General features: G+C 42.0%; 1 protein-coding gene across 1 annotated transcript; it reads right to left on the reverse strand.

The window, feature by feature from the left end:
- Nucleotides 1–404: 404 nt before the first annotated feature.
- On the reverse strand, nt 405–24,219 carry LOC130366697 (olfactory receptor 1009-like). Its single transcript, XM_056569018.1, has 5 exons — nt 24,213–24,219; nt 22,869–22,999; nt 22,653–22,752; nt 5,241–5,311; nt 405–1,346 (listed from the first exon to the last, which is right to left on the reverse strand). The coding sequence occupies exons 1-5, from the start codon at nt 24,217–24,219 to the stop codon at nt 405–407; spliced, it is 1,251 nt and encodes a 416-aa protein (XP_056424993.1).
- Between the last annotated feature and the right edge of the window lie 3,552 nt (nt 24,220–27,771).

Here is a 27,771-nt window from a genome sequence, read left to right on the forward strand (position 1 = left end):
CACGCCCCCTGCCATAGACTTGCATTAAGGGGACGGGCCATGATGTCATGAGGGGCGGAGCCATGACGTCACGCTGCTCCGGCCCCTGTATCGCCCATCATTACGCACAGAGCGAACTCGCTCTGCGCAGTAATGATGGCGGGGTGCCGCAGCAGCAATCCCCGGGGTCCCCAGCAGTGGGATTGCGGCGATCTGACATCTTATCCCCTATCCTTTGGATAGGGGATAAGATGCCAGGGGCGGAGTACCCCTTTAAGGTTGGGGAAACACTAGATCATACATATAATCTACAGAAGAAGACCACATCATGTGACTGCAGCAAGACATCAACCTTGGAGGTTGTTAAATAATAATCTCTACAAGATCAGGGTTTTTGATTACCTATATAATATATTGTATATAGTTCACCAGATCTCCCTCTTTTGAATTGTTTCCTGTACGGCTTCCTTAATGTCTTTATTCCTCAGACTGTATATAATGGGATTGACCAAAGGAGTAAACACAGTATATAGCAGGGAGAGGATCTTACTCATGGTCAGTGTTCGGCCTTTTGTTGGGATAACATAAACACCGAACAACGTCCCATAGAATATGGAGACCACAATGAGGTGAGAACTACAGGTGGAGAAGGCTTTCTGTCTACCAGTATTGGATGGGATCTTTAGAATAGCTAAAACTATATAATTATAAGACAATACAATGATGGTGGTTGGAATGAGGATAACTGGAATGCTTAGTACATAAAGCTCCAAATGAACAATTGAAGTGTCAGAACAGGACAATTCGAGTAAAGCAAGAAGATCACAGAATAAATGGTCAATGATATAGGACCCACAGAATTTTAGCTTTGCTGCAGTTATAGTTGGAATTAGAGTAACAGAAAATCCAAACAACCAACAGATGACAGTCAGTATAACACAATGTCCACTTGTCATGATAGAGGAGTAACGGAGAGGATTACAGATGGCCACATATCTGTCATAAGACATCACTGTGAGGAGAAAGCACTCAAATGCTTCTGAGGAGCTGAAAAAATTATATTGAGTGATACAACCAATAAAAGTCATGGTCCCCCCATTATTCAGGAGGATGTGGAGCATATTGGGGACAATATCTGTGGATAACAAGATGTCACTGATGGACAGATGTGAGATGAAGTAGTACATTGGGGTGTGGAGGTTCTTGCTGATGGACACCAGGGTGATGATCAGGAGATTCCAACATATTATCAGACAATAAACCACAAGGAACAGACAGAACAGGAAAAGTTTTAACCCTCGACTGACCTGAAATCCTAAGAGAAGGAACTCTGTGACCTCCGTCCTGTTGTTTTCCTGTATGTAGCTCTAGGCAGTAGATATAATGTGTTACAAATCCAGAAGAAATGACTCTTATCATAAGACACAAGACTTAGAGTGACCTCAATATATGACCCATGGAGAAATGTTATGACATATATTGTCTACTATACTGTAACTTTATATCTTTATATTATTCCAAAGTCAAATAACACAACACAATGGGAAATTAGTATTAACCGGTTGCCGGAGGACGAGCTGACTTGAGCCCACGTCATACCGGCCAGCCGCCAGCTGATTCTTGTAGCTGGGGACCATCGTTAATAGTCGACATGTGGCGATTACAGCTGCCGGCTATTAACCCTTTAGACTCGCCGCTGTCAAAGTTGACAGCGGCGTCTAAAGGGACATTTAAACCATTCCTGGTGGTCCAGTGGAGTGGATCAACCCCCCCCCGAAGTGTGATCAAGGGAGGGGGGGGGGGCGATCCACTGCTGAGGAGATAGCCTGTGGGATTACTTCTCCTTCCATGCCGGCTCCTGCGGTGAAAATGATAAAGCCTGGCTTTATCAATTGAGCCCAGAGTACACAGATCAATGTGGTTCTATGAAACCACATTGATCTGTATGAGGAATCTAATGATTCCCCCTAAAAGTCCTCTAAGGGGACTAAAAGTGGGGGGAAAAAAAAAGTTAAATCAAAAGTTTAAGAAAAACACTCATTAACCCCTTCCTTATTAAAAGTTGAAACCACCCCCCCCCTTTTCCCAAATTCCACATAAAAATATATAACCATAATAAAAACAAACATATGTGGTATTGCCACGTGCGTAAACGTGCGAACTATAAAAATATATTGTTTATTAATATATAAAAAAAGAAGAAATTCACCAGGCACTGCAGTACTGCCAATAACAGCGTATACGGGAGGAGACCATACTTAATGAATGGACCGTTGCTCTCAAGTCTCTTGTAGCCGGGGGTGCTCACTATGAAATGCAAGCGAAGGGCAACAAATTGTAGAAGTAGCAGAAATAAGTGGCACTCACCCCAAGAATGACTTTTGAAATACAGGAACAGGATTTTATTCCAGGTAGCAGGGTACAGGTAACAGGGAACAGAAAGTCTTCAAGCGGGGAGGACAAAGACCGTAGCCACGGCCAAAAGCTGGGGCACACCACTGAGCAACAACTAGTTTCACGTCATGCCGACGCTTCTTCCGGTTGCAGGTGTACGCCTTCCCTAAGCAGGTGGGTCACTTAAATACACACCTTCACATAACACGTCACAAGTACACAAAACAAATAGTGAATAATCATAACAGTATGTGCATGTTTAAAAACAATTAGAAAAAGCAAGAAAAAGGTGATTATCACAGGAAAGAGGAAAAATCATGCTTTTCATTAAGTCCGAGCGGACCAACAGCATCAAGGTTAAGAATTCACAGCTTCGCGCTGTAATAGATAGTGATGCCTGTTCTCACCCACTGGGGCCACTACCACTATCTCCAGGCTGGCAAATTTTAACCCCACAGGGCTGCCTCCATGGATTTCAGCCATTTGTGAGACAAATCTGGGGGACCCCTTGCCGGACCTGAGGGAGTAGAGGTGTTCTCTAACTCTTGTACATAATGCACGTTTTGTTTTGCCAACATAAAAAATTTTGCAAGGGCATATTAAACAATAAATAACGTGGGTGGACTTGCAAGTTATCAACTGATTGACAGGTATCTCAGAGCCGCCAAGAGAAACATTTCTCTTGGCTAAATTATAAATACAGTAATTGCAATTCCTGCAAGGATAATTCCCTTTCGGCTCTGAGTCTGTCAGCCAGTTGGTCCAATCTGAGACCTCCTATTCTTATTCTTTTTAATTACCTCACCTATAGTTTTAGATTTCCTAAAGGTTACTATAGGTTTTTCTCTTGCCAAGACTCCCAACTCATCATCATTTTAAAAAAATACCAGTTGTCATAGATGACCTTCCGAATCAGATCGTTAAGGGGTGAGTTGGCAAAAGAAAAAGTGATGCGTCTGTCTGTATTGCTGTTAATGGCTCTACTCTTTTTGGGACATAATAACTCAGTGCGTGTCTTTTTTTCTTTTTTTTCATAGGCTCTTTCAATTATTTTTCTGGGATAGCCATGCTCAAGTGCGGCAGGTGCCACACGAGCCAACATTGTGGCCCCTTTGGGGGACAGACTTGTAAGATTAGAAGAACGAGACGTGGGAGGGGCAGAAAAAAGAGAGAATCGGAAGGCTCCCATAAAAAGAAAGAACATCAGTTGGCGGACTTAACCACAAAACCGGATAATGTGATTAACCTTACCGACACTGAGCTGAATTCAGACTGTCTTGCGGTTCTTTCTAGGGGACTGAATTTCAGCCTGCATGAAGCCTTTGACCGGGACTTTTTCATTATAGACCTGCACAAAGCATTAAGGAAAATTAATTTAATTTTTTTTTTTTTGCACGAGCACAAAAAGGAGGTTATAATAAAAAGCCTATGTTGGCATTAGAGGGAGAGAAACCTTGTAATATTTCTTCCTTGGGCTTTAGTGTCTCAAGTGAATTTACCAGCATTGATAGAGTTAACATTGAGTTACTCTCCAGCCTGATGGATAGGACTGAAGTGGAAAGTTATGTCCCTAGAGGACTATGCTCTGACAGTAGTCAAGAGCTTAATTTTTTTTCCAGTTGGTAATAAATCCACTTTCAGTCCGCCCATCATACAGGGCAGTAATGTTGATTTATTTCAACAAGCGGTCATGAAGGAAATGCAGGCGTTAATTTACCCTCCCCCTCAGAACAACCTCCCCCCCCCCCCCCAATGAAAAACGAGCCTTGGAATGGCTCAGTAATAGAGAAGAACTTTACATCACTAAAGCGGACAAGGGGGGTGCCACAGTAGTCTGAAGTGTTGCAGCTTACAATGCTGAAGTAGGTCATCATTTAAGTGATGTCAACACATACATGAAATTAAAAGACAACCCCACCAAACGTATTCTAGACCATCTAAAATCACTTTTAAGACGCTATGTGGAAGGCTCCGTTATCAGTCAAGAAAACTGCAGAAAAATTAGTCCCCTTATCACCGAAACCAGCTAAGTGGTATGTGTTACCAAAGGTACACAAGAGTGTCACCCACCCCACAGGCAAGCCCATATTTTCCGGTATAGGGTCTCCTACGGAGGCCCTATCAGGCTACCTAGAATGGCTTTTGGCCCTCCTTTTAAAATCTATCCCTACCCTGTTAAAAGACACAGGCGAATTACTGACAGCTTTCGAGGGTTCTGCTGGCAAGACTCTTACAAATTGGTCTCCATTGATATTGAAAGCTTGTACACCCGCATCCCACACGGTGCGGGTGTACAAGCTATTTCTACTTTTCTCTCTCATGGGGATAGATCCCCCAGGTTTATTAATTTTGTTTGTGGGTCACTCCTCTTCGTCCTACAGAACAACACATTTCTACACGATGGTCAGAGGTACAGGCAGGCCCATTGCACTGCCATGGGCACACTGTATCATGCACTTATGCAAATATTTTTTTGACTGTATTCGAACAGGAATTTATTTTTTCTACCAGAAATCCATTTATCCATTTTATTAAATATTATTTGACATATGTGGATGATGTGTTGGTTGGGGAGTCGGACTTCACTGCTTGAGGAGTCGGACTTCACTGCTTTTGTGCAGTATATGAACAGAAAAAACACAGTGAACATGTTATTCACTAGTGTTTTTGGTAACAAGACATTAGATTTTTTAGAAGTCCATTTGGAGATTAAAAATGGTTCCCTGATAACATCAGGATACCGAAAGGAGACAGCAAAGAACGCCCTTTTGCACTATGAGAGCTCACATCTTACACATGTCAAGAACAATATTCCTTATAGTCAGTCTTTGCGATTAAAAAGAGTAAACAGTGATCCTAGTACTTACCAGATGAAGGCAGAAGCCCTCACCATACGCCTCCTTCTGCGCGGCTATCCCAGAAAAATAATTGAAAAAGCCTATGAAAAAACAGAAAAAAAGGCACGCGAGTTATTACGTCCCAAAAAGAGTAGAGCCATTAACAGCAATACAGACAGACGCATCACTTTTTCTTTTGCCAACTCACCCCTTAACGATCTGATTCGGAAGGTCATCTATGACAAGTGGTATTTTTTTTAAATGATGATGAGTTGGGAGTCTTGGCAAGAGAAAAACCTATAGTAACCTTTAGGAAATCTAAAACTGTAGGTGAGGTAATTAAAAAGAATAAGAATAGGAGGTCTCAGATTGTTACCAACTGTCTGACAGACTCAGTGCCGAAAGGGAATTATCCTTGCAGGAATTGCAATTACTGTAATTATAATTTAGCCAAGAGAAATTTTTCCCTTGGCGGCTCTGAGATACGTGTCAATCAGTTGATAACTTGCAAGTCCACCCACGTTATTTATTGTTTAATATGCCCTTGCAAATTTTTTTTTATGTTGGCAAAACAAAACGTGCATTATGCACAAGAGTTAGAGAACACCTCTACTCCCTCAGGTCCGGCAAGGGGTCCCACAGATTTGTCTCACAAATGGCTGAAATCCATGGAGGCAGCACTGTGGGGTTAAAATTTGCCGGCCTGGAGAGAATGGGAGTGGCCCCAGTGGGTGAGGACAGGCATCGCTATCTATTACAGCGCTGTGGATTCTTAAGCTTGATGCCGTTGGTCCGCTCGGACTTAATGAAAAGCATAATTTTTCCTCTTTCCTGTGATAATCACCTTTTTCTTGCTTTTTCTAAGTGTTTTTAAATATGCACATACTGTTATTATTATCCCCTATTTGTTTTGTGTACTTGTGACGTGTTATGTGAAGGTGTGTATTTAAGTGACCCACCTGCTTAGGGAAGGCACCTGCAACCGGAAGAAGCGTCGGCATGACGTGAAACTAGTTGTTGCTCAGTGGTGTGCCCCCGTTTCTGACCGTGGCTACGGTCCTTGTCCTCCTCGCTTGAAGACTTTCTGTTCCCTGCTACCTGTACGCTGCTACCTGGAATAAAATCCTGTTCCTGTTCATTCTTGGGGTGAGTGCCACTTATTTCTGCTACTTCTGCAATATATTGTTTATTAAACTGCACGGTCAATGACATACGTGCAAATAAAATTCTAAATAGCGTATTTTTGGTCACTTTTTACATCATGAAAAAATTTATAAAAAGATCAAGAAGTCTGATTAATAAAAAAAATGGTACCGATAAAAACATCAAACCGGTCACAAAATATGAGCCCTCATACCGCCCCGTACGCAGAAACAAAAAAGTTATCGGGGTCACAATATGACAATTTTAACCCCTTAAGGACCGGGGTTTTTTCCGTTTTTGCATTTTCGTTTTTTGCTCCTTGCCTTTAAAAAATCATAACTCTTTCAATTTTGCACCTAAAAATCCATATGATGGCTTATTTTTTGCACCACCAATTCTACTTTGTAATGACATCAGTCATTTTGCCCAAAAATCTATGGTGAAACGGAAAAAAAAATCATTGTGCGACAAAATTGAAAAAAAAAAACGCATTTTTGTAACTTTTGGGGGCTTCCGTTTCTTCGTAGTACATTTTTTCGGTAAAAATGACACCTTATCTTTATTTTGTAGGTCCATACGATTAAAATGATCCCCTACTTATATAGGTTTGATTTTGTCGGACTTCTGGAAAAAATCATAACTACATGCAGGAAAATTAATACGTTTAAAATTGTCATCTTCTGACCCCTATAACTTTTTTATTTTTCCGTGTATGGGGCGGTATGAGGGCTCATTTTTTGCGCCGTGATCTTAAGTTTTGAACGGTACCACTTTTGCATTGATAGGACTTATTGATCGCTTTTTGTTCATTTTTAAATGATATAAAAAGTGACTAAAAATGCACTATTTTGGACTTTGGAATTATATGTTTTTATATTTTTATAATTCGGACATTTCTGCACGCGGTGATACCACATATGTTTATTTTTATTTTTATTTACACTGTGTTTTTTTTTTTATTGGAAAAGGGGGGTGATTCAAACTTTTAATAGGGGAGGAGTTAAATGATCTTTATTTACTTTTTTTTTCACTTGTTTTTTCGCAGTGTTATAGGTCCCATAGGGACCTATAACACTGCACACACTGATCTTCTATGCTGATCACTGGTTTCTCATAAGAAACCAGTGATCAACGATTCTGCCGAATGACTGCTCAGGCCTGGATCTCAGGCACTGAGCAGTCATTCGGCGATCGGACAGCGATGAGCCAGGTAGGGGCCCTCCCGCTGTCCTGTCAGCTGTTCGGGATGCCGCGATTAGCCACGGCTATCCCGAACAGCCCGACTGAGCTAGCCGGCCACTTTCGGTTTCACTTTTAGCCGCGCGTACCTGTACGCCCTTGGTCCTTAAGGGGTTAAGCGTGTTAATTTTCCTGCATGTAGTTAGGACAAAATCAAACTTATAGAAGTAGGGGATCATTTTAATCATATGGACCTACAGAATAATGATAAGGTGTAATTTCTACTGAAAAATATACTGCATAGAAACGGAAGTTACTAAATTGTGTTTTTTCTTCAATTTTGTCACAATGATTTTTTTGGGCTTTCACCATAGATTTTTGGTTAAAATGACTGATGTCACAAAGTAGAATTGGTGGCGCAAAAAATAAGCCATCATATGGATTTTTAGGTGCAAAATTGAAAGAGTTATGAGTTTTAAAATGTAAGGAGGAAAAAATGAAAGCGCAAAAATGGAAAAACCCTGCGTCCTTAAGGGGTGAAAGAGATAAATACACTGCTCAAAAAAATAAAGGTAACACTTAAACAACACAATGTAAATCCAAGTCACTGACACTTGTGTGAAATCCCACTGTCCACTCAGTAAGAACACTGATTGACAATCAATTTCACATGGAACAGACAACAGGTGGAAATTATAGACAATTAGCAAGACACCCCAATAAAGGAGTGGTTCTGCAGGTGATGACCACAGACCACTTCCCAGTTTCTATGCTTCCTGGCTGATGTTTCGGTCACTTTTGACTGCAGGCGGTGCTTTCACTCTAGTGGTAGCATGAGAAGGAGTCTACAACCCACACAAGTGTCTCAGGTAGTGCAGCTCATCCAGGATGGCACATCAATGCGAGCTGGGGCAAGAAGGTTTGCTGTGTCTGTCAGCGTAGTGTCCAGAGCATGGAGGCGCTACCAGGAGACAGGCCAGTGCATCAGGAGACGTGAAGGAGGCCGTAGGAGGGCAACAACCCAGCAGCAGGACCGCAACCTCAGCCTTTGTGCAAGGAGGAGCACTGCCAGAGCCCTGCAAAATGACCTATAGCAGGCCACAAATGTGCATATTTCCACTCAAACGGCCACCATGGGTTGATAAATTTGATTTCCATTGATCACTTTTGTGTGATTTTGTTGTCAGCGCATTCAACTATGTAAAGAGGAAAGTATTTCATACAATTAGTTCTTTCAGATCTAGGATGTGATATGAAGACTGTTTGTGGTGAAGAATAGGCCAATATCGCCCAGAACAATGCAGGACACTACTGTCTCCATACAGCAGGTGTCTTGGAGCCGTCATTACCAACAAAGGCTTCTGTACAAAGTATTACAGAAATATCAGGAAGTGTGTTCAATACGTTTCCTCTGTCATTTTACATTATTACACATAACTTATTTGATCTGGTTTCTTTGTATATATAGATTACTTGGGTTTTTACCAACATCAGGTGAAAATTTGTCCACGGAGGAAAATTACAGAAAGGAGTCAGTTCACTCAGTAAATTGCAGTTTCCAGTGTAAGGGTTGTGTAATCGTAGGCCAGTCTGAGGGCCCGTGCTGACCCATTTTCAATACCTGAAAAGCTTTGCTATAATAATTTAGGATTTCCTTTACACAATGTGCACCAGGAAGTACTATGGGAAATGGGTGATGGAATGAACTAAAAAGAAAACAACCTGGGACCTGGCATCATGTGGATATTACTGGAATATTTTCCCCTACTTGAACATTGTGCAGATAAAGCCTTCGTCCTCCATGGCAGCAGGATCTCCTAATGGCAGTGCCCTCTATCTACAGGATAATGCCCCCGGCCTCACTGCAGACATTGTTCAGGAATAAGGAACATGACAAAGACATTAAGTCTAATTTCCCAGATCTCAATTTGATCGATCATTTGTGTTATCTTCCGGAGAAATAAGATCCATCCATGGAGGCCGCACCTCACAACTTACAGGATCTGCTGCTGATACCACAAGACACATCACAGGTCTATGGAGTCCGGGCCTCGATGGGTCAGAGATGTTACACAGTGTGAGGAGGATGTACATAATATTATGGGATTTACAGTTATGTCTGATCTGTGTAGATTGTATAATATGTCAGAAATTACCAGTCACCTATAATAAATCCTTCTCCTGTAATATATAAATGTCACTTACATCAGATATTTCTTTATTCTTCATTTCCAGGTGAATATCTCTTCTCTTTGCTCTCAGGTCTCCGGGGGGATGTAGGACGATGTTACACAGGAGCAGCGTCAGCTTCTATGACCCCCAGACCCCTGAATGTGAAGCATTACCTGCCGATATTTATCTACAAGATGAAGACAAGGGACCAGGTAGAAGAACCCCCTGGAGATATCTCTGCTATCATCTGATGAGTCTACAGGGTTCAGGTCAATGGAGAAATATAGAAATAAAAATGTAATTCATTAGTAGAAGAATAATTACAATTATTTATTTATAAGAATATGTGAAACATTCAGTGATACATGACATCATGGAGATGAGAGTGTTCCCTTCTATTTACAGATGGTCCCAAACAGGAGAACTTTTCTATGAAGTATGCAACACAGCCCGGGGGAGTTCAATGGTGTCAGAGGGGCTGTAGGCCGGTGTAGGAGAATGATGATGAGGGTAGTAGTCCTCAGTGGTTGTCATGTTCTAGTCAAGGTACAATTCACAGTGGACTTTACTGTAATCACAGTGGCTTGAGTCCCTCCACCTGACCTCCCGTACCCCTTAAACTGGTGCAATGAAGAGGTGGTTACACTGACCTGTAGTCAGCTATTGATGCACATCTCTAACAGTTTAGTTCGGTTTACTTTTCTTTAAATCAATATGTTCAGTACTTGAATTCCCAACTGGGGGGTGCAGGTCTGTTTTATATATATATATATATATATATATATATATATATATATATATATATATATATATATGTGTGTGTGTGTGTGTGTGTGTGTTTGAGGTGCTTTAGGCCTTGCCATAAGCTTACTTGGGTCCTAGTTTGTGCGAGGTCTATGTTGAACCTCTCCTCTCAAGATAAACTTCCCCTTCCTCCTCTCCCTCATGCCCCTGTGCAGAGCAAAAGTGGTGCAGTTGGCCATAGCAACCAATCAGGCTGCTTCTTTTATTTTTTAGAGGCCTTTTATAACAATTAAAAAGCAATCTGATTGGTTGCTATGGGCCACTGCACCACTCTTCCTCTACACAGGCTTTGATTATCTCTCCCACTGACTCTACCCTGACTGTCGACTGTCCCAAGGCTGCATCAGCTTCCCTACAACTATTGTCTTCAGCCAGGCTGGGGGACACTAATGATGACAGACACCAGTGGATCATTATGAGAGAGGACTCACTTCTCACTGTCTTGCCATTAGATCCATTAACCCCTTGCACCTCCGGCTCTGACAGTGTCCACAAAAAGCCTGTACATGGCTGTAAGCTTTAGACCTGCCGGTCTACATATCACTTTCTCAGGACTATAGGTGTCATCTGGGAGGCATTTAAGACAAGACTGTGTTTGGCACTACTGCCCTCCTTAGCCAGAGCTAACCAGCACTGAGAAATACTCGACAGAACTCATTTAGGGCAGAAGCACAGAGAGTAGTGGGTACATAAACAGGGTCAACCTTTGACTCCGACCATCTGCATAACTCCTGATCACAGCTCCAGAGCAACAAAATCTCTGCATATTCCTCCATATCCGGGACCCCACACACTGATAGATGCCTTCTCAGGCTTACCCTCTTATACCATCCTGGATATCAGTGATGAATAGATAGACAATCTCTTAGATCAGTTGCCCACAATATATACAGTATATATATATATATATATATATATATATATATATAGTCTACATATTCTTTTATAATGCAAGGTTCAATTGCAAAACAAACTGCAATTTTTGGAAAATATAACTATAACCTGGTTGCATTACTGTGCATACCCTCTTACAAGTAGGGATTAGGCTGTCATTAGAATCAACCAATCACATTCAAACTGATGTTATATAGAAGTCATTACACACCAGCCATAATTTAAAGTGAACAATCACACATAAAGTTCAGTTGTTCTAGTAGGATTTTCCTAAATTTAGCTTAGTTGCGTCCCAAAACAAAAGCCACGGGGGGAGATTTATCAAAACCTGTGCAGAGGAAAACGTAGCCAGTTGCCCATAGCAACCAATCAGCTTGCTTCTTTCATTTTTATGAAGGCCTGTGAAAAATGAAAGAAGCGATCTGGCAAGTTTTCCTCTGTACAGGTTTTGATAAATCTCCCCCATGGTCCGCAGAAAGGGTCCAAAGCATCAGAGGGATCTCATTGTTGAAAGATATCAGGAGAAGGGTACAAAAGAATTTCCAAAGCATCAAATACACCATGGAACACAGTGAGGAGATCGTCAAGTGGATAAAATATGGCGCTACAGACACATTACCAAGAACTGGACATCCCTCCAAAACTGATGAAAAGAAAAAAAGAAAACGTGTCATGGAGGATTCCAAAAGGTCTTATGCAACATAAAAGGAAATGAAGGAACTTCTGGAAAGCATTTGCTGCAAGCTACATTTGACAACAATCTCCTGTATTCTTCATATGAATGGGGATTGGGGCAAGATGGAAGGCTTTTTTTTTTAACAAAGTTTTCAAAAACAAACAATGTGTCCTCCAAAAGCATGTGGGAAATGTGCTATGGTCTGATGGGATTGTTGCCATGGCTATTATCTAAAGGGGGGCTGCTACTATTACTACTACCTAAAGGGGGCTACTAATATAACTATTTAAAGGGGGCTACTACTATAACTATTTAAAGGGGGCTACTACTATAACTATTTAAAGGGGGTTGCTGCTGCTACTACCTAAAGGGACTTCTATTACTATTATTACTATTACTACTATCTAAAGAGGCTGCACACTGTGGTGCAGTCAGTAACTGTATGATGATATATGTATGGTGATATTACTTTTCCTTGTATTCTTATCTTAACAATATTAATGTTTGAAAGGAAATTGCACATAAAATAAGTGGCTTATCACTTATTTTCCACATGGTCAATGAGAGCTTTAGAGTCAAACTCTCCTATGCTTCCTGCAGCTCAGAGATCATTTGCTCTCACAGACAGGCATTTATCAAGAGATTTAGTTAATTTTTCTTTACTAAAAATGTCGCAAAAATGTCGCACCTGCGACTACGCCATTTTTCGTGCGACATTTTGACTGGAAAGCGAGAAAATTAAGTTTTCAAAAACTTAACCACAAAGTAATAATTTTAAAATGGACTACGGGTAGTCAGGTATTTATTAACTGCGACAGCTAGTGCTACCATAAAAATGTTTAGGCCCAGACCCAGGCCCAAAAGCATCAGTAAACCATATATTGGTTGAATGACACAGCCTGGAGCTGGCGGCAGCATGAGTAGACACGAGGGCTTCACAATCCTAAGATTAAAAGATGAATTTTGAAATTTCCATTGAAGGTGTATGGTACCTAGTGCTACCATAAACATATATAGGCAATGTCCTAGGCCCAGCAGCATCGCTAAACCATGAAGTTGCTGAATGACACAGACTGGAGCTGGCTGAAGCATCAGTAAACTATATATTGGATGAATGGCACATCCTGGAGGTGGCTGAAGCATGAGGCAACCATATGGTGGCTGAAGCATGAGGAGACCATATAGTGTCTGAATGGCAGAGCCTGGAGGTGGCTGAAGCATGAGGCAACCATATAGTGGCTGAATGCCACAGCCTGGCGGTGGCTGTAGCATGAGAATACCATATAGTGGATGATTGGCACAGCCTGGAGTTGGCTGAAGCATGAGTTGAACATATAGTGGCTGAATGGCACAGCCTGGAGTTGGTTGAAGCATGAAAAGACCATATAGTGGCTGAATGAGACAGCCTAGAGGTGGCATCAGGTGTCCTGAAAGTGACCATAATGCAAGGAATTTCTGAAACTGGGGACCAGCACCTTAAATATGTTTTGCAGAATCCACAGCAGCACAATGAGAGAGCCTGGAGTGGCAGCATCAGCATGAGGAGACCATAGAGCAGCACATTTAGAGAGCCTGGAGGTGGCAGCATCAGCATGAGGAGATCATATGGCCGCACAATGACAGAGCCTGGACGTGGCAGTAGCAGCATGAAGAGACCATATGGCGGCACAATGACAGCGCCTGGAGGTGGTAGCAATAGTATGAGGAGACCATAGAGCAGCACAATTAGAGAGCCTGGAGGTGGCAGCATCAGCATGAGGAGACCATAATGTGGCACAATGACAAAATGTGGAGGTGGTAGCATTAGCATGAGGAGACCATTGAGCAGCAGAATGAGAGAGCCTGGAGGTGGCAGCATCAGCATGAGGAGACCATATGGTGGCACAATGACAGAGCATGGAGGCGGTAGCATCAGCATGAGGAGACCATAGGGCAGCAAAATGACAGAGCCTGGAGTTGGCAGCAATAGTATGAGGAAACCATAGAGCAGCACAATTAGACAGGCTGGAGGTGGCAGCACCAGCATGATGAGACCATATGGTGGTACAATGCCAGAACGTGAAGGTGGTAGCATTAGCATGAGGAGACCATTGAGAAGCAGAATGAGAGAACCTGGAGGTGGCACCATCAGCATGAAGAGACCGTATGGCTGTACAATGACAGAGCTTGGAGGTGGCAGCATTAGCATGAGGAGACCATAGAGCAGCAAAATGACAGAGCCTGGAGGTGGCAGCAGCAGCATGAGGGCCAGAGCAACTGAGGGTTGAGTCTGAGGAACCCACCGACTGTTGACTGGAGGTCGGATGTCACTTGGGATGAAGTGGATGACATCCAACAGCTCGTGGATTCTCTGCAGTGTCCTCTCCAAGAAGCTCTGCAACCAGTTATAAGTTATGCATCTGATCTGTACAGCTCCTGTCTCCCCTGCAGTGTCCTCACATGTTCTGTATGGCACCAAAAGGCCATGGGTTGCAAATTATTTCTGTACATCTCCTTGCTCCTCTGCAGTCTTCTTACCTGTATGGCACAACAGAGGTCTGTAGGATGTTGTGAATTGTTTATCTAATCTGTACAGCTCCTGGTTCCTCTACAGCAGGGGTCCTCAAACTACGGCCTGCGGAGCGCATTTACCCGGCCAGCCGGGTGTTTTTGCCTTAGGACATCCCTGTGTTCCGAAAGATGCTTTCGGAACACAAGGATGCCTCTGTGAAGTCCCTGCGGCCCGCGTTTACTTTAAAAACGCGGGGACCGCCACTGACGTCGCATACTGCATGCCTAATGTGGGGGACTATATTGCACCTAATGTGGGGGAACATACCGCAAGCCTAATGTGGGGGACTATATTGCACCTAATGTGGGGGGACTATACTGCCAACGTAATGTGGGGGACTATGTTGCACCTAATGTGGGGGACTATATTGCACCTAATGTGGGGGAACTATACTGCCAGCCTAATGTGGGGGACTATATTGCACCTAATGTGGGGGACTATACTGCCAGCCTAATGTGGGGGACTATACTGCCAGCCTAATGTGGGGGACTATATTGCACCTAATGTGGGGGACTATACTGCTAACGTAATGTGGGGGACTGTATTGCACCGAATGTGGGATAACTATATTACACCTAATGGGGGGGACTATATTGCACCTAATGTGGGGGAACTACAACCTAATGTGGGTGAACTATACTGCACCTAATGTGGGTGAACTGTACTGCACCTAATGTAGGGGACCTAATGTAGGGGAACTACTACCTAATGTGGGGGACTATACTGCCAACCTAATGTGGGGGAATTGTACTGCACCTAATGTGGGGGAATTGTACTGCATCTAATGTGGGGGAATTGTACTGCACCTAATGTGGGGGAACTGTATTGCCAACCCTAATGTGGGGGAACTGTATTGCCAACCCTAATGTGGGGGAGCTACAACCTAATCTGGGGGGATCTATACTGCCAACCTAATGTGGGGGGAACTGTGCTGTGTACTTAAAGTGGTAGTCCACTAATAAGATATATAAGTGTGCATAGGAATTTATTCATGTTTTGTTATCTATAGTCCGGCCCTCCAACGGTCTGAGGGACCGTGAACTGGCCCTCCGTTTAAAAAGTTTGAGGACCCCTGCTCTGCAGTGTCCTCCAATGTCTAGTAGGGCAACACAGAGGTCTTCAGGCAGTTTATTTGTCTCATAGAGGTCTACAGGCAGTTATGAATTATGTATTGGATATGTACAGCTCCTGGCACCTATAAAGTGTCATGACTGACAGGGAGAGTGAGCCCTAAGCCTTCCCTAGTAACACTTTCCCAGCCTACTTGCCCATCCACCCTAAATGGTTAATCGACAACTTGGAGCCGGTCCCTCCCTGCATTAAAGTGAAGTGGCGTAAAAACAAATAATAAGCATAATAGGTCACAGGTCAGAAACTGAACGGGAAAACTACCAGACAACCAGATATACCAAACAGAATATAAACTCAATGACAGAGCCTGGAGGTGGCATCCGTATGAGGAGACCATATAGTGGCTGAATGACACAGCTTGGATGAGGCTGAAACATGAGGACACCATAGTGACTGAATGACACAGCGTGGAGGTGTTGGCAGCATGAGGAGACCATATCGTGACTGAATGACACAGCATGGAGGTGTTGGCAACATGAGGAGACCATGTAGTGGCTGAATGACACGGCGTGGAGGTGTTGGCAACATGAGGACACCATATAGTGGCTGAATGATACCGCTTGGATGTGGCTGAAGCATGTGAAGACCATATAGCAGCTTAATGGCACAGCCTGGAGATGGCAGCAGTATGAGGAGACACAAGGGCTTCACAATCCCCAAGATTAAAAGACAAATTTTGAAATAAAATTGAAGATTTAGGGTAGCTAGTGCTACCATAAAAAATGTTTAGGCCCAGACCCAGGCCCAGCAGCATCAGTAAACCATATATTGCGTGAATGACACAGCCTGGAGCTGGCAGCAGCATGAGTAGACACGAGGGCTTCACAATCCTAAGATTAAAAGATGAATTTTGAACTTTTCATTTAAGGTGTATGGTACCTAGTGCTACCATAAACATATATAGGTAATGTCCTAGTCCCAGCAGCATCACTAAACCATGTAGTTGCTGAATGACAAAGACTGGAGCTGGCTGAAGCATCAGTAAACCATATATTGGATGAATAGCACAGCCTGGAGGTGGCTGAAGCATCAGGAAAACATATATTGGATGAATGGCACAGCCTGGAGGTGGCTGAAGCATGAGGTGACCATATAGTAGCTGAATTCTACAGCCTGGAGGTGGCTGAAGCATGAGGATACCATATAGTGGCTAAATGGCACAACCTGGAGTTGGCTGAAGCATGAGTAGAACATATAGTCTCTGAATGGCACAGCCTGGAGTTGGCTGAAGCATGAGTAGAACATATAGTCTCTAAATGGCACAGCCTGGAGTTGGCCGAAGCATGAAAAGACCATATAGTGGCTGAATGAGACAGCCTAGAGGTGGCATCAGGAGTCCTGAAAGTGACCGTAATGCAAGGTCTCCTCATACTATTGCTACCACCTCTAGGCACAATGACAGAGCCTGGAGGTGGTAGCAATAGTATGAGGAGACCATAGAGCAGCACAATGACAGAGCCTGGAGGTGGCAGCAGCAGCATGAGGGCCAGAGCAACTGAGGGTTGAGTCTGAGGGACCCACCGACTGTTGACTGGGGGTGTCTGATGTACCTTGGGATGAAGTGGATGACATCTGACAGCTCGAGGATCCTCTGCAGTGTACTCTCCAAGTAGCTCTGCAGCCAGTTATAAGTTATGTATCTGATCTGTACAGCTCCTGTATCCCCCTGCAGTGTCCTCACATGTCCTGTATGTGTAATGGTGTTGGATGTGAATCCACTGACCTGAGTGGCTGATGACTCGGAGCGTATCGGGGAGCGGAGTCTAAGGTGTTGCTGGTCTTCACAAGAGCCCGCCACAAGGCAGGATAGGCTTGCTGCGGCAGGCGACACCCAGGTCGCTACCCCCGAGACGGCTCGACCACACTGGTAGCTGGGCAAGGCGAGGTACCGAAGGACAAGGCAGTAGGATAGTCAAACGTAGCAGAAGGTCAAGGCAGGCGGCAAAGGTGCGGAGTCTAATAACGTAGCAGAAGGTCTGGAAACACAGGTAGGCTAACAGGCTGTAAGGGAACGCTTAATCTCAGGCTAGGGGCACTGAAGATCCAGTAGGGAAGTGTGGGAGGTGCAGGGACTTTATAATGTAGTGTCAGGTGCAACAGTAATTATGGGCGTACTGGTCCTTTAAATTTCAAAGCACCGGTGTGTGCGCGCGCCCTAGGAGACGGGGACACGCGTGCCGGAACTGAGACACAGGAGATGATACAGCAGCGGGACGTGGTGAGTGACGGGCTGGGATTCGCATGCGGGCGTGTCCTGCGATGCGAATCCCAACCCCACCGGCAGACGGGGACATAGTGACTCTGCGCTCCCGGCCAGTGCTTGCGGCCAGAATGTTGTCCTGCGGCTTCTAAGATCTCTCCTCTGGACCGAATCCTTCCCAATCTACCAGGAAAAAACACTTTCCTCTGGCAAATTTGGAGTCCAAGATTTCCTTAACAACAAAAACATCCGAGGTGCCAGAGATGGGAGAAGGTGAGATGTCCTTTTGAGAAAAACGGTTGTAGATGACTGGTTTCAAGAGGGAAACATGGAAGGAATTCGGGATCCGGAGGGAGGAGGGAAGATGGAGGAAATAGGCCACAGGATTAAGTCTTGACTTTATAGGGACCCAAATAGCGAGGACCAAGTTTATAACTGGGTATCTTGAACCAGATATATTTAGTAGATAACCAGACTTTGTCACCTGTAGAAAATTCAGGAGGAGGACGTCTTCTCTTGTCCACTTGGAATTTCATGCGCGAAGTAGTGTTGGGCGCAAATATTTGCATTTCAAATTTTTGTGGCGAATATCGCAAATTCACGAATTCGCGAATATTGCGAATTTGCTAAATATTCGAAATTGCGAATATTCTAAATTTTTCCAGCATATTCGCATATGTGAATATTCGCGTTTGCGCATATTCGCATATGTGAATATTTGCATATGCGAATATTCACATATGTGAGTATTTGCATATTCCTTCTTTTCACTTTTGGGCCAATTAGAATGATGCAAATACACTTTTAAGAGGTTATCAACAACATCCCTTGCAACCAATAGTAAATTTGCCCACCCCCCACACTATTTTTCTTCCTTGAATGCGCGATTATGCAAAAAATTTGCATACGCGGTGTTGCTATCAGTGTGGTCAGAAACTTGTAAATAACTCATGAAAGAATAAAATTATGTTAAAAACAAGCACATCATTGTTTTTCTTGTGAAATTCCCAATAAGTTTGATGTGTCACATGACCCTCTTCCTATTGAAAAAACAAAAGTTGGATTCAAAATGGCCGACTTCAAAATGGCCGCCATGGTCACCACCCATCTAGAAAAGTTTCCCCCCTCACATATACTAATGTGCCACAAACAGGAAGTTAATATCACCAACCATTCCCATTTTATTAAGGTGTTTCCACACAAATGGCCCACCCTGTAGATGCAAAAACGGCTGAAAAACTCTTGCAGTACATCCATCTAAACCTAGATGGAATTTATTTCCCAAAGTACACAAAGAGATCACCCCCCCCCCTCCAGGTCACCCCATTCTAGCAGGCAGGGGTTCTGTCACAGAATTTTTGTCAAAATACGTTGATTGGGCTTTAAGACAATTGCTCAGTTCTATGCCCTCCTACGTTAAAGACTCTAGTGACATCCTTCAGTTTACAGAATCCTTTCATTGGCATAGCACTTGGTGACAGTGGACGTCGAGAGCCTGTACACCCACATCCCACATGATGCGGGTGTAAAGGCTACCAGGTCCATTCTACATAACACTGACAAAAGCACAGCATACATACATTTTCTATGTGATGCCCTATTTTTTATTTTGAACCATAACACCTTTTTATACAAGTCGTAATGGTTTAAACAATTGTCAGGGACTGCAATGGGGAGCCCTACTTCATGTTCCTACGCTAACCTTTTTTTTATCATACTTTGAAAAAGAATATGTTTACAGTCCTTCTAATCCCTTTTTGAAAAATATAAAAGCCTTTCCACGATATGTGGACAATGTCCTGATCATTTGGGAGGGTGACAAAGTGACGTTCAAAGCCTTTTTTGCTCATCTTAACACTGTTAATGTAATGAACATCGTGTTCACAAGTACATTTGGGGGACGCCAAGTAGAGTTTCTTGACTTAATTGTTTATGCCGACAGAGATCAGCAATATACAAAAGGATACCGTAAACCCATTGCCAAAAACACCATTTTACATTACAATAGCTCGCATCCTCAGCAAACAAAAAATTCCATTCCCTTTAGCCAGTTTCTCAGGTTTAAAAGAAATAACAGTAATACAGCCATTTTTCAGCAACAAGCAGAATAATTATTCTCATGCCTATTCAAAGAGGATACCCTAAACATGTGATACAAAAGGCTTACAATAGAGTCAAAATGATACCCAGGAATAATCTAATATATCATTTTGGTTCCAAAAAATCCACTGAAACTCATGATCAGCGTTTTGTTTTTGCCTTTAAAAATAGCGCAATGAATTCCACAATCAAGATGGCCATTAATAAAAATTGGCACATTCTTGAAGGCGACAAAGATCTAGCTCATGTTATTGCCGCAAAACCGATAATCACTTATCAAAGAAATAAAACGTTAAGTCAATTAATTAACTAATCATCATAATACCAGATCTACTGACAAATCAAAAGAGAATTGGTTACTAAAATATAGTCTAAAATGTGGTAGTTGTCCACAATGCAAATTCCACATCAGTACTGACCATATAAAATTAGGACATTCTTTTTGTTCAACTCATGATCTGATTAGGTGCCGCCCGACCTATGTAGTATATTTTGTTATGTGCAGCTGTCTGCGATTCTATATAGGAAAAACTATTAGACCTCTCAGAATCAGAATACGCAAACATCTCTATTCTATTAAAACAGGTATTGGAGCTCCCCGTTTTATTCAACATATGCGTGAAGTACATAATAGCAAGACTGACAATATCAGATTCGGAGGGTTAGAAGTGATCAAACACCTTCCCTCCACCTTAGATCGTGAAACTCGCTTGCTCTGCTCTGAAGCAATGTGGATACTGTGCTTAGATACGCAGGGTCCACTTGGCTTCAATGACAGAATCGATATGGCAACGTTTCTTTAAATCAGTTTATAATACACGGTCCCTATGCTATTTCATTCCTCAAATTAACTTCTATATCAAGTCCTGAAGTTTATTCTAATATTGTGCTCTTTTATGTTTTGCACCCGTATCTCTGCTCACCCGTTGCGATCATGTGACCACACTTCACCTATAGTTAAAAGGCACAGCGTGATGATGTCACTGGAGGCCAGAAGAAGCGCTTTGTGCTCCAAATTGCCGATTAAAGCCTCTGAACTCTCTGCATCACCAGTCACCGAGACCCGCCGGCTGCTCTATATAGGAGGATCAAGTCACGAATCCTGCCGTGAGTGCGGATATCTTTTTTTTGTTTCTATAGACCATATATGTGTATATCATATATGTGTATATCTATATTGTCTTTAGACTGTTGTTTGTGTCTACAAAAGGCACAAAAAGGTGCAAGCAGGGTTTTTTTGCGCCTTTTTTGTGTACACATTTCTGCTGATTTTGAGTTGCAATCCACTGATTTTGGCAATACACATGATATCGAAGGGATTTATGAACTGCGCCTTTTTGTAAAAAGGTGCAAAAAAGGTGCAAAGCCGCTGAAAAGTCTCTAAAACTACACCATCCCAGACCTGGCGTAGCTTTTTAGTGTATGTGAAGAGAGAAATTTGAGAAAATGTGACCTGCACAAAATTTATCAAATGCTTTGTGAATATTTAATAAATTTGGTTCTCCTACACATTACCAGCACACATAAAAAATGGTATAGAAAAAGGCTTCACTTACACTGCAATGATAAATGCTTCACTTACACTGCAATGATAAATGCTTCACTTACACCTACAATGATAAATGTGGGCCACAGTGTTTTGTAACCATAGATACATGCCGTGTCTGGAAATCTGCCATGTCAGATACATTTTTCCGCACTCTAGTTTTCAATGAATTCGTTGTGCATCGGACGTAATGAACATTAGTGATGAGCGGCATATGCCATATTCGAATTTGCGATATTTCGCGAATACATGGACAAATATTCATCCTATATACACAAAATGTTTGCATTCCTATAGGAATATAACTATCTGAACTATGTGTGGGGGAAAAAAACTGGTAAGGAAGGAGGTAACTGTTACGCCGAGCGCTCCGGGTTCCTGCTCCTCCCCGGAGCGCTCGCGGCGTTCTTCTCTGTGCAGCGCACCGGTCAGGGGAGCGCTGCACTGGTGTCACCTGCGGGGATGCGATCCGTGTAGCGGGACGCGCCCGCCCGCGGGTCGCATCCCAATCCCCTCACCTGCCCAGTCCTCTTGCTGTTCCGTCCCGGCGCACGCGGCCCCGCTCTCTAGGGCACGCGGGCGCCGGCTCTCTGAAATTTAAAGGCCCAGTGCACCATTGATTGGTGCCTGGCCCAATCAGTACCTACACCTGTGCTATGTGTATAAAAACCCACTTCCCCTTCCTGTCCTTGCTGGATCTTGTTGCCTTGTGACCTGTGAAAGCGTTTAGTGTGTTCCCTAGCCTGTGTACCCAGACCTTCTGCTGTTGCCCCTGACTACGACTCTTGCTGCCTGCCCTGACCTTCTGCCACGTCCGACCTTGCTCTTGCCTTGTCCCTGTGTACCCCACCTGTCTCAGCTGTCAGCTGGGGTTGAGTCGCTATCGGGTGGAACGACCTGGGGGTTACCTGCCGCTGCAAGTCCATCCCGCTTTGCGGCGGGCTCTGGTGAAAACCAGTAACCCCTTAGACTCTGTTCACCTGGTACGGCCCACGCCATCACCCCACTGACACAGAGGATCCACCACCAGTGTCCTCGCTGCATACCAGTCCGGATCCTGACAGTAACATCAGGTTCATTGACGAGGAAGGAGTTAACATCAGGTTCATTGACGAGGAAGGAGGAGTTAACACCAGGAGCGCACAGCTATAAGAGAGAACTCATGGTCCATTAAGGCAATCCAGACGAAGGAAGCCAAGACTTCCGAAACGTACGTCGATAGCCTTGTGGACTGCTGAGGATACCATAGTGACGTCACTCACAAGACACTCAGTCGGAACCTTAACCTGATCGTAGCGTGCGTGCAAGTTTGTAGAGGCGCCACCGTCCGGTGCGCACTCCCACTGCAATCCACGCTCCTTCCTAGAGACCGGACCCTTCATGAAGTAACACTCTGGGACACAACATTAAAAGAAATAACCTGCTGCATCCGGGAGTCAATTCAGTAAGAACCACTTGGAACCTCTGGAACACCACTTCAGGGAGCCCACGTATCTGGAGAGCGGTACCTCCTGCACTGCAATACACAGCGATCGCGCTGTAACAGCATTGCTGTGGGATCATTACACTTACACCGCAACCACCGATTCTTATCAGCAACCGTACTATCTACAGGTCAGTTTGTAACTTGTGTGTATAATACAGCGCTTACTATTCAATTATTTTTCAGATTTGTAAATTACTTCTATTAAAAAAATTGTAATCATTCAAATAATTATCAGCTCTTGAAGTTGAGTTGTTCTTTTTTGTCTGGCAACATTGCTCTCTGCTGACATCTCTGCTTGTCTTGGGAACTGCACAGAGTAGAAGAGGTTTGCTATGGGGATTTGCTTCTACTCTGGGCAGTCTTCATCAGAGAGCACTTAGACAGAAAAGAACAACTCAACTTCAGCAGCTCATAAGTACTAATAGAAGTTTTTCCTAGATAACCCCTTTAAATAAAAAAAATTACCTTTCTGTGAAATATGTTATTAATCAAAATGTCTTATCTTTTTATCAACAAAATCATTGCAGCTATGTAAGTAGTTACTTTATTATTCTTCTTGAGACCGGATTTAACTTTTAATATGTATGATTAGAAAAAAAGAAACATTGGATAATCTCCAAATCTTTTTTAAAGGGGTATTACGGTGGATTTTTATTTTTTTAAATCAACTGGTTCCAGAAAGATAACCAGATTTGTAAATTACTTCTATATGAAAATCCTAACCCTAACAGTACTTATCAGCTGCTGGATGCTCCACAGGAAGATGTGTAGTTCTTTTTTATCTGACCATAATGCTCTCTGCTGACACCTCTGTCCATGTCAGGAACTGTCCAGAGCAGTAGAGGTTTGCTATGGGGATTTGTTCCCGCTCTGGACAGTTCCTGACAAATACAGAAGTGTCAGCAGAGAGCATTGTGGTCAGACTGAAAAGAACTACACAACTTCCTGTGGAGTATACAGCAGCTGATAAATACTGGAAGGATTAAGATTTTTAAATAGAAGTATTTTACAAATCTATTTAACTTTTGACACCAGTTTCCAACCAGAGTACCCCTTTATCTCCTTCTAGACTGGCCAGTTTCTCCCCTTTATGACCAGATGAATTTTTTGTTTTTAGTACCTTCCATTCTGAAAATTTCCCTATGTTTTCATATTGTCTTTATAGAGTGAATACATATTGTACATATTTGGCTTATGCTAGACGATGTTATTTATAATTATTATCTCTAAAACAACTAATTCATAAGTAATATATTATTATTAATAGATTATTTCTCTCTCTCTCTCATTCTAAATCCCCTGAGGGTCGATGTTACACTGATTAGTTGTAGAATTATCTCTAATCATTATCTCTGCTTCTTTCCTTGGGGAGGTTTAGGGTTTATATATATATATATATATGGAGCACATTGTATTACATCTTGTTTTTCTTTTTAGAAGAAACCAGTACACCTCTTCCTCCAGATTACAGAAAATAATAAGTTGTATCTAAATGAGGAAATCACTTGGATGTATGTGGAATACTTCTTGTGTGAGGACTAAGATTGACATTAAATATATAAATATATATAAAATATCTACAGAATTTTCTCTATTAAGTAATATCAGCTTCAGAGAGTCCTCATCACAACGCTCTATAAGATGCCTCCGAATGACATGAAAAAGATGAAGGTACAGAAGATGAACTCCACCATCGTCACTGAGTTCCTTATATTGGGATTCCCGGCTCTGAATGATTACAAGTTCCCTTTCTTCTGTATCGTCCTTTCCATGTATTGTATGACTATATGTGAGAACCTCCTTATCATTTTCCTGGTGTCCACAAGCCAACGTCTCCGTTCTCCAATGTATTTCTTTCTTGGACATTTGGCTCTGTCAGACATATTCCTTGTAACAAGTGTTGTTCCTAAGTTCCTGGAAGGTATCATAAGGGAAGGGAGTTCTATACCTTTTTTTGGGTGTATGACCCAGTTTTGCCTATATGCAGCAATTTTGAGTGCTGAGTGTTGTTTGCTCACAGCCATGTCCTATGACCGGTACTTGGCCATCTGTAAACCACTACATTATGTCTCAATGATGAGTGTCCAGGTTAGATACATCCTGGTCATCTCCTCCTGGGCACTCAGCTTTAGTTTGGCATTTAACACATTTTTGCTTCTATTAGACTTAGACTTCTGTGGGCCGAATGTTATTAACCATTTCTTCTGTGACTTTGCTCCTCTTTTAGAACTTTCTTGCTCAGATACAACTGCTATGGATATTGAAAGTACTATTCTTTCTTTTTTAATAGGTTTGTTACCTTTTTTGTTTATTATTATAACTTATGTTCATATTTTTGTCACTATCTTTGGAATTTCCTCCATATCGGGCCGACAAAAAACCTTCTCCACCTGTAGTTCTCACCTGGCAGTTGTTTCTATCTATTTTGGGTCCATCCTTATAATCTACATGATCCCGTACAGAGGAAATTTACTTACTGTTAATAAGTTTATTTCCCTGGTCTACATTGAACTGACCCCCCTTTTGAACCCTGTTATATACAGTCTAAAAAACAAAGAGATTCAGTCTTCTGTGAATATGCATCTAATGGTTTATAGAAAGAAATAACTCTTGTAGTAAAGAAGAGAGACATAAAGAGTTAATAACCATCATTTACACTTAGAGGTGAATAAAAGTAATTCCGAATGTTTTAAAAAATAGTCAGATTTGGACAAATCCAAATTTTTTGCAAACTTCGCATGGACTATGATTAATTCTGAATCGAGTTGCTCACCTCTACCCATTAATTGTGGTTTCTAACAATGGTCAACTTATCCAAAGCAGGTCTTGGAAGTATTGGATGGAGACCCAGTGTCAAAACAGAGGTTTGGGTTTCTGTTATTGGTATGATGTGAGAAAATCGATGTGGAATTAATTAAAGTCATTCAGCATTTAACAAAAAAAATTAATTTGTCAAAATTAGAATTTCTTGGAATTCACTGTGGGCAAATTTGTACAGGTACAGAGAGTCTTGTGACTGACTATAGAACAAGCAGTGAAACTGGAGCTGCTTCTTATTGTGCGGGGTAGGGGGGATGGGGTGTCTAACGTTTCGTCAGTAAGTTAAATCATGTAAGTTATTACTTCTATTGTTCTCTGCTATATTTTTACAAAAAAAACAGGCCCTTTGAATCATGAATAAATGTGATGGCTGATTTCAGCAAAGTCTCCTGAAACAAATTTTATTCATCCTTATAAAAGTCTTTTTTAGTTTTTGTTGTTGTTGTGAATTTTTTTTTATTTCTTTCTCTTTAAGATGTGACATATTCAATATACATTTTTTTTGTAAATTAACTTAATGTTAATACTATTTTGATTGAATGAACACAATGAAAAAATGTCATAACTTTTCATATCTTTATTTGTATTTGTCAATTTATTAACATGTAATTATTATACACTTAAAACTAACTTTCCGTGAAATGTGAATTTGAATCTTAATTCTTAATGTAATTCTTATTTGCAATTTATTTAATAGTTTATTTCTTATTTGTATTTCTTATTTCATGATAAAAGGAAAACTAATTACTAACTAATTCTTATTTTTGTATTTAGAGTATATAGGCAGGATCTTGAAACAATATGGTGAACAGGTCCCTTACAGACAATGAAAGAGATATTTTGTCCAGGCTACATACTTCCTGGACACCCTTTCTTAGGACCTTCTGAAGAGGATTCAGCATCAGACTGTGCATCCCATGATAGGCACAATAAGTATTACATTGAATTGTATCATCTGAATCCTGTCTCAGCTGCAATAACTAATAAATTGGATTGTAGCTTCTGTTGCAGGAATCTTGATAGATGCCATTAAAGTTTCAGAGGCTCTAGAGGTCACTAAGCTCATCATACCGTAAATCCTGTTCCTTGCACTTCCACTACGACCCACTACCAAAGGTGCTGAGACCCTTCAGCCTCCACCTAGACAATGGATCTCCATATAATAGTTACAGACCCTGCTTGGGATACATTGACTGGTGTTAGAATGAGCACATACTTGATTTTTCTGTTTCTTTGATTTCCATCTGCATATCCTGATGACTTTATGTATAGAGAACTTAAGGTCTGGACAAAACATGAGAGAAACTGAAGCATTCCAACACTAAATAGCAGTATTTAGGTCATGTTATGTTTGAGGTTATGGCCATTTGTATGGATGGATTTTAACCTGACCATGAGATGTCTAACGTCAGTAAATAAAATGTTCTTTATATTGGTCCCATGTGGTCTTTTTAGACATTGTACAATCTAGCTGCCACTTAAAGGGGTACTCCAGTGGAATTTTTTTTTCATATTATCTGGCTCCAGAACATTAAACAGATTTGTAAATTACTTATATTAAAATTATATTAAAATATCTTAACCCAGCTGGTGTATACTTCACAAGAAGTTGAGTTGTTCTTTTCAGTCTGACAACAGTGCTCTCTGCTGACACCTTTGTCCGTGTCAGGAACTGTCCAGATTAGGAATAAATCCCCATAGCAAACCTCTCCTGCTCTGGACAGTTCCAGACATGGACCTCTGGAGCATAAAGCAGCTGATAAGTACTGGAAGGGTAAAGATTTTTTAATAGAAGTGATTAATAAATTTGTTTAACTTTCTGGCACCAGTTGATTTGAAAAAAAAAAAAAAAAAACAGT

Source organism: Hyla sarda, chromosome 4 (genome assembly GCF_029499605.1).
Source record: "Hyla sarda isolate aHylSar1 chromosome 4, aHylSar1.hap1, whole genome shotgun sequence".
Classification (NCBI taxonomy): Eukaryota; Metazoa; Chordata; class Amphibia; order Anura; family Hylidae; genus Hyla; species Hyla sarda.

Bases quoted from the DNA above. Each gene is read 5' to 3' on its own strand.
- LOC130366697 (XM_056569018.1), bottom strand. The intron at 22,753-22,868 runs GTGAGTGACGTC...TCTCTCTTATAG, and splicing joins AGGTTCCGACTGAGTGTCTT to CTGTGCGCTCCTGGTGTTAA. The intron at 5,312-22,652 runs GTATGCAGCGAG...GTTTTTTCATAG, and splicing joins TACTGTCAGGATCCGGACTG to GCTTTTTCAATTATTTTTCT.